The sequence below is a fragment of the Oryzias latipes genome, chromosome 14 (genome assembly GCF_053564925.1).
Source record: "Oryzias latipes strain Hd-rR chromosome 14, Olatipes_Hd-rR_3.1".
NCBI classification, from domain to species: Eukaryota; Metazoa; Chordata; class Actinopteri; order Beloniformes; family Adrianichthyidae; genus Oryzias; species Oryzias latipes.
This window is the reverse complement of record NC_136250.1, coordinates 6,728,228-6,742,380: the sequence shown is the minus strand read 5'-3', so window position 1 is coordinate 6,742,380 and position 14,153 is coordinate 6,728,228. Positions and strand designations below refer to the sequence as shown.

Sequence of the window (14,153 nt, the reverse complement as noted above, 5' to 3'; positions counted from 1 at the left end):
AATAAAGGCTGTCTATCAGTGCCAATCCCCCTGACATGTTAATTTATGCACGGCAGCAAAAATAAGGAAGAGCTTCTAAATGTGGTCGGTGCCGTCAGGTGGTTGAGTTATAAGAGGAAGTGTGGTTTCAGAGCTGGAAAACTGTTGATTGCTCTCCTTTTCATGTCACTCTCTGGTGTTGTGGCTTTAATTAGAGGGGACAATCACTTTCCTTTTTGTCACTGAAGAAATGAAAAACAATAAAAAATCTTTGAATTCCTTTTTTCTCCCCTACCATTCATTTACATCCGACTTCCCAAAGAATTCATTATGTCTCATAGACAATCATAACCGCTATGACCCATCGTGCATTGTTCTTTGATGCTGTGGATAAGCAGCTGAAGTCACTCAGCTCTGAATTCATCAAATAGAAAATAGATGTGGGAGTTTGGATGAACCAACACAGAGACTTCCTGATAGTATACATTAGCTGTAAGTGGGATGATTATTAAATATAAAGGTGGAGAATGGGGGAATGCATTTCAGTAAGTATATAGATACCTGCTTAATGTCCCAGTGATACCCCCCTTTCGTATACTTCTTTTACACAGACAAATTGGTTTATATCAAAATTATTAAACATATGTACTACATTGTATCATTGTTCCATGTTGACAAACAAAAACATACTTATGTCTGTTGAAATAACTAAACAATTTTGAAAGTTGAGAGTTCACAGTGGAATAAAATATGAAACATCAAAGACCCACTCCAATGATATTTGTGTTTTTCATGTATTTGAGGCCTTTTTTGATGATGGAGGACACATTTAACAATAATTAGGCTTAATATTGCCTTTCTGAGTATTTATTTAGTCAAATTGTTGTGAATCAGGAGCATTTGGAACTTATTTCTTACCACATTTTGACCAAGCACATCTGAAAATGAATGTGGGATCAGTGTAATTATGCCTTCAGGGTACAGGAGATTTTCACTCAATTGTGATTTTATTTTAATGAGTGATCTAAAATGCAAAGTCAGTTGTCAGTATGACAGAGAACGTTGACAAATACTGACCTAAATATGCTAAATGATTAATTTGCAGGCTTACACAAGAAGCAGATGGGACATAATTATGAGCACATGCCTCAGCAATCCCCACTGACACCTGTTCTTTTTTTCAGATGGTTATACCACAGATGACATTGAATTCTACTGGCGAGGAGGAGTCGGTGCTGTGACAGGGGTGGAAAGGATTGAACTGCCCCAGTTTTCCATTGTGGATCATAAACTCATCTCAAAGAATGTTGTGTTCTCCACGGGTAATGGAAATTGAAGCTTACAAGTACATTTTAGTCTTAAAGATACAGCATTTAATTTGAATTAAAAATTATGCATGAAAGCAACAACTATCATCTAAAAAAATGCAGCAGCATCTCTGGGGGTTGGTGAGCACTGTAACCTATTTAACATCTGTAAACAAAGAGAACATTGTTTGATGCACTAAAATATTCATTTCTTTGGCGTTTCCATAGTCATAAATGTGTCATGCAACTCAGCTTGTGTAACTGTGACAATAGTTGTTCTGAACGCACAAGATGCTGAACAAAATCACAGTCTAAAGAATGTAGAGAGATCCATTTTTGTCCGTAAGGTCTACAAATTTAGGGCAAACTCATTCATAATATAAAACCAGCTTTGTGTAGCATTAAAGTTCCAGTATGTTTACCCAACTTTGTCTTTGTTACAAACCTGATGCCATTACTTTATTTAGAGACTATTCAGACAAGGGATTCCCTTCAAACATGCCGCTGACTTATACGGTGAAACAGACCTCAATGTCACTCAGAAATGCAAACACAGCAGATGTGCTTGGGCATTGTTCCATCTCAGACTCAACTCCAAGGATGAACAATGTCATTGTTGACCTTATAAATAAATAAAATATTTACCATGAGATGTCCTGTTGCTGTCTGCCCAAAGCAGTTTCAAGAGAAATTATTTACAGGCTCAACTGTATGAAAAAGAGGAAAAATAAAGCAAATCACACACTTTTGCAAGTGGTGCCTAGTATCGGTTTTCTTTATTCATTTCTGCAAGAATTTACTAGTCTATATCATATTATAATGCAATAATATAGTCTATATTATAATACAGTATATTTTGGGAGCGGTATGTAGAACATGCTACTCCAAATAAAAACATATTATAGCGTTTTGGACTATTTAAAAATGTTTGAGTGCCATACTTTCTATTCTTTTAACATTTTTGCATTATTATTTTTAGAAATAGGCTCCATAAAGTTTATTGTAAGGTTCTCTTCACTTAATAACATCTAGCTTTTAACCCACATGAAAATTCAAACCCACTCATTTCCATAATTTTTTTTATCCTCTTGTCTCTCTTCACAGGTGCTTATCCCCGGCTGTCCCTAAGTTTTAAGCTGAAGAGAAACATCGGGTACTTTATCCTGCAGACATATATGCCTTCTATCCTGATCACCATTCTCTCCTGGGTCTCCTTCTGGATCAATTATGATGCCTCTGCTGCTAGAGTAGCTCTAGGTGAGCACCAAGTTCACATCCATAAATAGAAGTGTAAAAAAAAGATAGATCACTTGAATGCACCATTTTTGATTTTTTGGGTTTGTGATCATTCTGCATTAGACTATCCTGGAATAATTAGCGGCCTTTTTTTAACATCCCACTCAATGACTCCTCCATTAGGTTATTTCACAGATGAAGAGCTGAGACCAGAGAACAGAGCATGTGTAGGAAGTCGTGAAAAATAGATAAACAAAAGAAAATAATCCAAAACTGGGAGAGGGCATTGCTGTTTGGAAATCTCTGCTCACATTGCCTTCTACACAAGATTTAAAAACCACTTTCCTTTGACCTGGTTTTGGATCATTACACTTGTTCTGTGATGGCTCAGTCTGTCTCTGTGCAAAGAAAGATATGGCTGTGAAGCTCTTGCATAAGACTGGATACAAAATGGTTTTCTGAAAGCCTTGACGCAGCACAAGACAACAAAAAAGAGAGAGTAACAGGTAGAAAGAAACTGACGAAATGTGTGGTTTGTAAGTAAAACACAGTTTCAATTCAGGGGATTAATGGCTATATGAGGAGCTATAAGTACAATTATTGCATCATGCATGAACCTGATGCAAGCCAAAAGAAAACATTTATGTGATGCAAATATGCACACCTTTGGAAGTCACCTCTGATCCTCTGATAGTACGCTTCCCTTCAAAAAGTAAGAAAGCTTAGTTAAGATAGGCTAAATAAATAAAATACAAGTATAACTTGCTACTAAATTAGAATAAAAGCAAAATAAAGGTTAGATATTCCATTATTATGTTTTGACAATTTTTCAGTTGTTTATTGGTTTCATCATTCTTTATTTTCAGAATAGTATTCTTATTTCCATCTTTTTCTTCCTCTAGGTATTACCACTGTGCTCACTATGACAACCATCAACACCCACCTGAGAGAGACCCTTCCCAAAATCCCATACGTCAAGGCCATAGATGTGTACCTCATGGGCTGCTTCGTCTTTGTCTTTTTGGCCCTGTTGGAATACGCATTTGTCAACTATATTTTCTTTGGCCGAGGCCCACAGCGACAGAAAAGGGCAGCTGAGAAGACAGCCTTAGCCAACAATGAAAAGATGAGGATGGATCCAAACAAGGTAATACAGGCAGCTTTAATATCTGTGGTACGTTTACTTCCTAGAAAATCCCTAATGTAACAAAATTAGATTATGTACAATAAATTAAAAAGCAGAAACAAGAAAATACATTTTATATAACTATGACTTCTGATTAAACTGAAGAATAAGAGCATAAAAAAGTATTCTTAACTGAAAATGTAAAGATTGCATCAAACCAGATACTTAAATTCAGTATTTATATTTATTTTTCTTCTCTAGTGATCGTAAAATATTGGCAAATCTTTAAAGTCCTACTTAAATCATAGTTTAATTATTTTAATAGCATACCTAAAGTACTTTTAATTATGATTATGATATTATTAGGCAAAATAAAAAAATAAAAAAATCTCATCTTTTTTAGAACATAGTCTCTACAGAGCATCAGTAGTTCATCCGAAATTTGCCTCTGCATTGTGTGTGGGACTGTTGGTGTGGGGTTGTCCTGCCCTCATTTCATAGATTACATGGATCTAGTTGTCTACAAACAGATGCATCAGAAAGGAGCAGAACAGGGTACTTGTGGCCCGCCGACTGTTGAACCTACATCACTGCTACAAACATTTTCATACAGCAGCTTTTCCATCTGCTCCTGATTTACAACAGTTGGAATAAAGAGACTTAGAAATGCAATTTTAAACTTAATTTCTTTATATATGCCCTCCATCGTGAGAAAAATGCCACAACAGAATGTTAAAAACACAAAAAACATGATTTTTATTGGAGTGGGTCTGTAACGTGACAGGTATTATTCTTCTCACCTAATGCATTTCCTGTGATCTTTTCCATTTGTTGATGAATGAAAAGACTTACTTTCCATGAAGGAAATGTCAAATTTAATTCAAAACAAAGTATTCAAATGGAAACTTCAATAAACACTGGCACTACTCTAATAATCAACAATGGAAAGCCAGTGTTGTGAAACCAGAGAAGCCTTTAAAAGCTGGCTAAGGGAGCTTAAATTACACCACTTTCCAGTCATCAAAGCAAGGAAATAATAACATTATTTCAGTTTCCAGAACAGAAAAGAGCTGTCACTCCTTCAGTTGGAGGTGTGCCAAACATCTTCTGTCCTCAAGTTGCAAATAAAACCAGCCAACAAGCTTGAGCTGAAGGCAGGAAGTGACACAATGACAGCGGGATTACAAAGAAAAAGGGATGGTTTCGACTTGCCTGCTTTCTCCTCGAGCTTTGTCTTTCAAGGCAAACATGTTAGAAGAAGGCTGAAGAAAAGTGGTGAATTGTGTGGTGAATGGAAAATCCAACACAACCCTAGGGGTTTGATGGAATAAAAATCACCACAATAAGTCAGAATTAGCAGCTGTGAAAACTAATTTAGACATATATATCCACTTGAAGTAAACTACAAAATGTGTTTGTTTATTTTTGCTTTGCAGTGGCTTGTGGGAAATGTTGTTGGTAGAGACGATACCCTGTATGCTAGAATGAAACAACGAGATCTGGATGGTCATGATTCCATGTGGGAGCCATTTTTTGTAGATGATGCAGCGATTGGACTTGGCGATCAGAAGAATAAGGTAGAAAAAAAAACATTAATTATTGATTTATTTTTAAAAAATACAATCATGTTTAAATCATAAATGTTTTATATGTCAAATAAAAGAACTATAGTTGAAAATAAAACTAAACAAGTAATCTGAACAGGATTTAGGTTGGGCAAATTGCCGGTAAAGAAATGTGCTCTGGAGAAAGAATTATTTTAGGTGTTTTGGAATGCTGATTTTTGTTTAGCCTGGAGCCAGTAAATGTTAGTTCACCAGACACATCTAACTCTTTTCCTTGTGCAGATGGACCCACATGAAAACATCCTGTTGGGTACCCTGGATATCAAGAACGACATGGGTGTTACAGAGCTGGCTTTGGGCCTCAATGACCCAAGAAATACCATGTTAACTTATGACAGCTCAAATCTGCAGTACCGCAAAGCGGGCTTAGCCAGGCACAACTTTGGCCGGAACGCGCTGGACCGCCATATGACTCAGAAGAAGAGCCGGCTACGGAGGCGGGCTTCTCAGTTAAAAATCACAATACCTGACCTCACTGATGTAAACTCTATTGACAAATGGTCACGGATCATCTTTCCAACAGTTTTTTCTTTTTTCAACATTGTTTATTGGCTTTATTATGTAAATTAAGAGGAAAAGCGTCATCAGCCAGGGTAGGAACAAACAGCAACATGTATCGCTTCTTTCTTCATCCTCTTTGTTTTATTTTTATATTTACGTTACTCTGATACACTAAACTCAGTTGTTATATTCCAAACTGGAGCCAGGATGTAATGGAATTGAACATTTACCTGCTAACATGAAAAAGAGACTTTCCACATAAAAGGTGCCTGTTCCAAAAAAATTATAAATATTGCATATTTTGTGTATCTCGTAATCTTTTGTTGTTTGAATTTTTATGTTAGTCTTTTATTTTCTTTTTACATACTTACAAAATACTTAATTGCCAAACTCTAAGAAACATGAATTAATTGACATTAATCTTACTCACTGAAACTGAAATAGAAAAACTGTCAGAGTTTTCAGGACATTAACTCTTTTCTAAAAGAAATTTGACAAAAATTGTAAAGTTTTTGCATTTGTTTAACTTTATGCTACTAATGTATATTATAACATGTAATGGCCTGAAATACACTTTTACTGTGTCAAGTTGTATAAAAAAGTTAAAACTTTTTAAAGTGAATTCTCTTTTACTATATTACCTTTGAGGTTGTATCTAATAATATCCAAATACTATTTACCATTGTATTGAACAGAAGCAACAGTCTACATCCAAATATTGACACCAGGTAAAGAATAAAACTTTTCCTGAAAAGTGAAAGAAAAAAAAAAGTTTTCATATGTGAAATATTCATTTTAGCTATTCATTTTTTTCATTTGCAACATTTGATTTTACATCAGTGCACATGTATACAATAGAAGTATCTACATAAAGAGGAAAAATCCTGAAAGTTTATATGAAAATATCCCTGTAAAGCATTTACTACAAAAAAAAAGAGAAATGTACTTGTTTTTTTAGATTTACTCTTTTTTTAATTTAAAACACAAAAAACAGATTCGTATCTACTAAAACAGTACTTTAAAAATGTGAAAATATTTTATTGTAACAATAAAACACGGTGCTGAAAGTATACAAATACAAAAGGGCAATGGAGAATAGAAAGATCAAAATGTCAGAAAGCACAAAAAAACAGTCATTGTACATTTTCTTTATCTTATCTGTAACAAGTATCAGTAATATTTAAATTGTTCTTCTTTCCAAGGATCTTTTTGGGATATATTTAATTTATCTTCCTATCCAGATCCCACAATAGGAGAGCATTAACCTAAAACATCATCTTAAACAATAGATTAAAACTTTCCACTTTATGGTAGCACCACCCACCATCTCAGCATCTATGAGATTCTGTTGGTCCACAGCCCACAATCTCACACTTTTACAACAACAAATATCACCATGGCTGCATTTTTTCATTCTTTTATTGATTTATTTTATTTAAAACAATAAATATTCTAATGTTCTAGCATCAGGTGAGTGTAAGGCGACATACAGTTGAAAGGAAGAGAGCAACTTTATATCAATTGAGCTCAGTAGTGTAATGTTAATTATCTGATTTATTTTAGACAATATATGTTTGTCTTTCAGTGTAGATATTCTTTTCAATAAGTTCATTTTTCTTTCTCTCTTTCTCCTACAGAAGCTAATTTAAGCCCCTCTTCATTGTTCAATTTCAAAATAGTAAAATATACAGATTTTTTGCTTTTGCAATTCTATCCAGTAAGTTTGGAATCACAAACTTTTTCAAATGTGTACCCATGTAGTTTTTGATTTTCCTATGAGAGCAGTAAAATCCTGAGGATGTTAAGCCTGGTAGTTTGCCAGAAAAGTGATCTAAAGCCATATAGACTGGACAATACCTCCTCTCATGTCTGGTGCTAATTGGACTTCAGATAATGTTTTGCATTTGCAAAGAAAAAAAAATGTACTTGTGAAGAAACAGAAATACTGTAACATATTCAAAACATCCCAAAGGGTATTTTCTTGTGTGTATCTAAAGCATCAACTTTGTCTTGTTTATTGTTTTAGAACCCACAACACATGAAACTAGCCGGATAACCTTTAAAGGGGAATATTCTTGTTTTTAGCTACAGCTGCCTTAAAAATACTAGTTTAAAAACTTCTAAACTGACAAAATTTTTCACAACAGATTTTAACAAAGTACAAAAACTGTTTCCAGAGGACATTGGTCCATATCGACATGATGGCTGGCAGACTCATTGACATTTTCTTTGAATGATGGTATCATTCAGCTGTCAAGGGCACAACCATGGTAGAAAAGTATTGTTTTTAGACCCAAGTCCATGCCTTTTAATCCCCAATTGGACAATCCTAAAAAAAAAACTTTTGAATATCCCGGTTCTTCAAAGGTCAACTTGGAGTTTCCCAAGGAAAAAAATATGATTTTACACCCAAATAAATGTAGGTACAGTCAAACATTTTAAAGGCTTTTGTTTTATTTTTTAATGATACTACCTGTGTTGGCTGTTTTAATCAATCTTTTCGATTTGAGTTTTAATTTTTGCCTAATTAGGGGCATTGTGTTTGTGCTTGGAAGGTAGTGGATTCAACAAAACGATTGGTCTTGCCCAGTCCAACTTTTTCAGCTTACTGTTAAACTGGGGTCAATGTACTTCAGGCTTTTAGACTAAAACAAAAAAATCCCAACAGATTGACTTCAAAGTCACTGCATTGTGCATTGAAAAGCACCAAAATTGCCTAGAAATCTCAGAAGGTGTAACAGCCGCCTTCTGACCAAATAGATGCAGTAATGCACAAAGTAGAAAACTGGCTATCCCTTTAAGTCACTTTTACATTCTGTACATGCTTTCTTGGTTGCAGTATCTTAGGTCTATACTTCTACTGTAGGCTAACCCAGGCCAAAGTTTACTTGCTACTGAAGCAAGGAAATCTACTGTAGAGATGATTATCTATTGAAGAAATATTGACTATATTGACTTCATTCAAAACGCCTTTACTAACAAAACTAATATTTTTTTCTCATTTAACCAGACCTTAAAGTTCACAAGAGTCCCAGTGAATCTGTTATTGCTGAACAATTCAGACAAGCTTGTCTGGCATCAACAACTACACAACACAGACTCATAAGTCTTCCCATCTCCTTCTGCAGTGCTTTGTTTCACCATTTTTTCATTTTAAGTTTAATTTTAGTTTTTATTAGAACGTTTATTTAAATCCTTAGCTGCGTACTGAAGTAGCAGCATGCTGCTGCCATGATTAATGTTAAAGCACAACAGCACTGATGGTGCAGCCTGTAGGATATGACCTCTTTTACAAAGATGTATTTAACCTTTTATCCCTGGAGAACATTGTTAAAAGGCAAAAAAATAGTCTCTTTTTAAAGATATAAAGAATTACAGGATAACGTGATGGTAAAATGTCCAAAGCAATCCCTGAGATCTAAAACCAAACTTTGATCAAATGTGTGAGATTTTTCAAATTAATTTCACTGATTTCAAATTAGTGCATTAGCCTTTTGTTTTTAACTTACATTTCTTTTTAATTTAAATATATTTTGATAGAAAATGCTTTTAGACAAAAAATACTCTAACTTCACATACATAAATATCAATATTTTTAGTTAAATTTGATGAGCTTGGAAAGTAAGAAAATAATTTATAGAAAGATTCTGCCAATTTTGTTGATTTTGGCGAGGTTGTTTTCTTCTTAAACTTATTTTTTAAAGCTTATTTAAGTACAACAAATCTTACTTGACAACTTTAGAATAGAAAGATATAATTCAAAATAAACAAAAGCGTTTAATGGATTAGTCAACATGTTCAAAATCCAGCTCTATCAAAAAGAATACATTACATTAAATATTGCTTTACTCTATAATTTTGTTCTGTAACGCAATATTTATTTATTACAACGCGCCCTACAGTTAGGTTTCTGACTAAATCTTTTACGTATTTTCCCAAATGGATCATGTAAATAAATCAAAAGAGAAACCCTCATTTTTGAACTTTAAAAACTGCGTCTGGTGTGTGATGTCAGTGCAATACTTGAGTCTTCCAACTTTTTGATTTATGCATTTATTTTTTTCAGATTTAGGTACTTATGTCCATGAGAACATATTGATTTTAACAATGTTTTAAATTTGTTCTAAGAATAATGTTTTGTTTCGTTTAGATCATTGGATCGAAACTGATAGGTGTAAGAAAGCTAACTAAATAGGGTACCTAAGATAAGAGCATAATTAATGTGAAAAATAAGAAGGAAGAGAAGCCAAACTAAGAATCGTAGAAAACAAGAAGAGAATCCATCTTAAATATGTATATATTAGGTTGATTAACAGCCATAAACTGGAATTTATTCCCCAAAAAATGAAGAAAAGATAAAAATCATTTAATATAATTTTTGTTTTAATGCAAATAATGATGTGAATCTCTGTAAATAGTTTATTTTTGAAGGCTAAACTGTATTTTTCTTTGTTTTTTTGCTATTGCTTAAGTCTTTTTTCTCCAAAGAATAAACAAGTATTCTTGAATGTAGGTGATTACTTTGCAGGATACATTCGGGTTGGCACAGTTATGACCTTGCACCAACAATTAGCTGAAGAAATGTATGCCATCTGTATTTCAAACACCCATGCAGACACTAAGCCACATAAAAGGGGAAAGTAAAAAAAATAGTCTCTCACACTTTTATAACTAAAAAGAAGAATTTTCATTTTCCTTTTTTCCCCAAACTCTTAGTCTATTAGCTTGTTTTCACTGTTTTTTAACACACTGAAATGACATGAACTTGGTTTTAAGCACAGTCATAACATCCTAGTCTTTAACCCACTGCTGCCAAAGTTCAATCAAAAACAGCTCCAAACAGGTCTATTTCTTAACCTTTACAAAAATATTCTGTTTGGTATTTTAAAGTCTATCTGAGTGTGAGTGTCCACAAGTGAATGTTGGCCAGACGTTTCCAAAGCAGTTCTGCAAGTTCTGCTCCATGAGTTCAACACTTTGTATGTTTTTGTATATCACAGTGCTCTTTTTGTTGCATATATTTTTATACTTCTATATATGTGTGTTAAAAAAAAAATCACTGTTGTTAGGGAAAGCCTCCTGGATTCATTTTCTTTCTTTTTTTGCCATTACATTGTTTTTCAAGGACACAAAACCTTTTATGACGTATTAGAAAATATTTCCATGTCTACTGTGTGAAAAGTTTGTCTGATTGGTTTTGAACAGATTTTCTCCCCCCCCCCCCCCCCTTGGAACGTTGCGGTTTATATCAAGGTTTGATGATTTCAGAAGAGAAACGTTTAAACGGATAGACTGACCAACAAGACACATCTCAGTGACTGTACGTTTGCACACATTTACAGAACAAGCCTTAGACTCCTCTACTGGACCTCACCTGAAGCAGTTTTTTACCCTTTCAGAACCCATCACCTTGAAAAAAAATAATAATGTGCCACTCACAAGAACATCCCCAGAAAAGCTGAAAAAGCTGTATGTTTTTATTATGGAAAAATACTGGGAATTCCTGGATTGTCAATAAATATTGAATACACTTCTGAATCTGTGTGTTTATTATTTATGATTAGAATGGTATAAAATCTGCATAAATTATATGTTTTTATTCTATGCCAAACAGATTTATGGCTATATATATTAATTCCAAAATATTTATACACCCTTTCAGTGCTGAAAACACAGACATGTATTAATTTAATACACAGAAGTGTATTACATTTGTTCTTTGGTCATGCAGTTTATAAATACACTTCAGAAATTACTGCACGGTTAATCTCTGTCCAATATTAGGTCTACTGAATATTTTGAACATTCCAAGGTGTTTTGGTGTTAATAAGCAGCACAGTAGATGCATCTACAAATTTCACTGAATTAAAGTCAAGAAAAAAAGCCGACTGCTATCCTGCCATCCCTCTAGCCTATGACAAATAGCTTTGGTTAAAAAATTAAGCCTGTTTTTAATATCAAGTAGGATGAACTTCCCACATTCTCAAATGTGTATTTCAGAATGCAAAAACAATTTAGGAATTTCAGTTTGTCCAGATTTTCTAGATATACACGGTAGTATTAAAAAAGGGAACAACAATCTGTTGTACCTTAAAGTACTTTAGAAAGCCTTTATAGCTAACCGTATTGTTGGACTACAAGGCGCACCAAATTCTAAGGCTTACAATATGAATTAGCAGAGAATGAACACTCTTTTTATACATAATGCACAGCAGATTATAGGGCAAATGTAGCAAATCAAAAAGGATATATAATGGGGTATTTCTCAAAGGTTCCAAGAGGTGGAAGCCAATTGAGTTGATGGGAAGTTTTTAGTTCTAGCAAGGTTGCGTCAGGAAGGGCATCCGGCGTAAAACATTGCCAAATATACCATGCGACTTGTTCGCTGTGGCGACCCCTGATGGGAGAAGCCGAAAGAGGAAGAAGGAGGAGTTGTTACACATGTACAAATCTTTATCTGCAACAACCAGCCTTTGCAGACACAGAGTACACAGAGAGTCAAATTTATTCAGCTCACTATCAATAATTCTCATAATTATTTAGTTGTAACACATAAAATATAAAACTATACATTTGCTTTATCTGTTCATGATGTTATAGCACAGTACCCATCACTCTGTCAGGCTCCTAACTGCAGTTTACTTAAGGCTTGAGAATCTATAGTGTTGCAGCTTTGTAGTTTACCATAGTTGTATTAAAGCAATTGACAGATTTGAGTACCACAAAAAAAAAAAAAATTAGTTCATGGTCAGCAAGTCAAAATTTATGACTTGCTGCTTAGTGAATTATAAGGCGCACAATTTTTGAGATTAAATGGTTTTAGGCACAACTTTTATCCAAAAAAAATACAGTACATGGTGTGGGAATTTTATATTTTTTTATTTGTTTCCCAAATGTTCAATATTTAACAAAAAAAAAAAAAAAGGTGACACATTTTATGTTAAGATTCCTTAAAAAGCTCTGTTAACGCATTAACAAGCATTATAATAGAATTTTAAGGGTGTTAGTAAGACATTTATTAGTACAATAAGTCTAACATGGTTAATTAAATTACTACACATTTACAAGCATTATTAATAGGATGTTTTTAAGATGGTAATGATACATTTATTGGAATTATAGTTGCCTAACAAATGTGTCAGTGTTAATAAGGTTGATAAGATTTATAACAACCTTTGTTAACAAATTAAGAAGTATTATTATTGTTTGGAGTTATAGTAAGACATTTATTAGCATTATAGATGTCTCACACAAGCCAAAGTGTTTATAAGCTTATAAGTTTTATTAACTAACTTAACAAATTAATAGGCTTTATTAATGTGTAATATGCTAGTAAGATATTTATTAGCATTATAGATGTCTTGCAAATGCCTAAAAGCATTAATACGTTTTTTTAACATCTGAGTCAGTGTTAAGGAATCTTAATATAAAGTGCTACCAAAAAAAACAAAAGCGCCTTCAAAGTAATGATGCAACTCTTTCCTGGAATAAAATCCATCGTACAATTTTCTTTTTTAAATACACTGTCTAATTATAAACTGTCTAAATCTAAACATTAGCCATTTATTCAATTGTATACATAATATTCAATGTCTGAGATCTAAACATATTTTCAACATCAACTGAAGTAGAAAGAGTTGGACCTTTGTCAGTCCCCCTTTTCATGTCCCTTTAATGATAACCTATGGAGACAGTCAGAGGACACACACTCCTTCAGCATTCTAGACAGGCATCCCATAAGCCAAATCATCTGTACAGACATCTTTCTCTGGGATAGAGACTTGCACGTAAACATACAGTACTTGAAGCCAAGTTGGCCTGAGCTCAGCATCTTAAAAATAAATGATCAGTTTTTTTTACCAAGACATTTTCATCTTTTTAGCTTGTGTAGGTGTAGGTTTTCCGTAAGCGTGTTCAGTAGAATCAATACATGTTTAGTGCTTTTAATTCTATTTTCCTTTTGCATAAAATATTTACAACAATTTTAAGGCTCATTAATTTATATCTAGATCAAGTTTATTTCATATTAAAAACGTATTGCATTGCTGACTAGTTATTTATCAGTATATGATGTGCTGGTACCTCTGCCATCACTTCTTCCAAACATACCGTAAAGACTCCAGGGATTTTTATCACATTCTCCTGTCCACTCCATACTGAAGGAATCGACAGATTTCTCTTTTCTTCAATACTCATGTGGTATTGCTGCATATCAGCATTAAGTGAATATAATTTGATTTTCCTGTATTTAGAATGTGTAATATTCTGTTTAAAATGAAACTGATTACTTTGACAACCAAAACAATTACTTTTCATTCATGTCAGAAAGGCTCCATAAATGTCACGATAACTGAAGATAGATTTTCTGTAGACGTGCCT

General features: G+C 33.6%; 1 protein-coding gene across 1 annotated transcript in view; it reads left to right on the top strand.

The window, feature by feature from the left end:
• The window catches only part of gabrb2b (gamma-aminobutyric acid type A receptor subunit beta2b), a 58,552-nt gene extending 47,240 nt beyond the window's left edge, over positions 1-11,312 (top strand). The window contains exons 6-10 of the mRNA XM_004084208.5: positions 1,164-1,301; positions 2,391-2,543; positions 3,425-3,669; positions 5,085-5,225; positions 5,496-11,312. Of these exons, the coding sequence (XP_004084256.1) occupies positions 1,164-1,301; positions 2,391-2,543; positions 3,425-3,669; positions 5,085-5,225; positions 5,496-5,843 (1,025 nt within the window). The 3' untranslated portion in view covers positions 5,844-11,312. The remainder of the gene's footprint in view (positions 1-1,163; positions 1,302-2,390; positions 2,544-3,424; positions 3,670-5,084; positions 5,226-5,495) is intronic.
• The last annotated feature ends 2,841 nt before the right edge of the window (positions 11,313-14,153 follow it).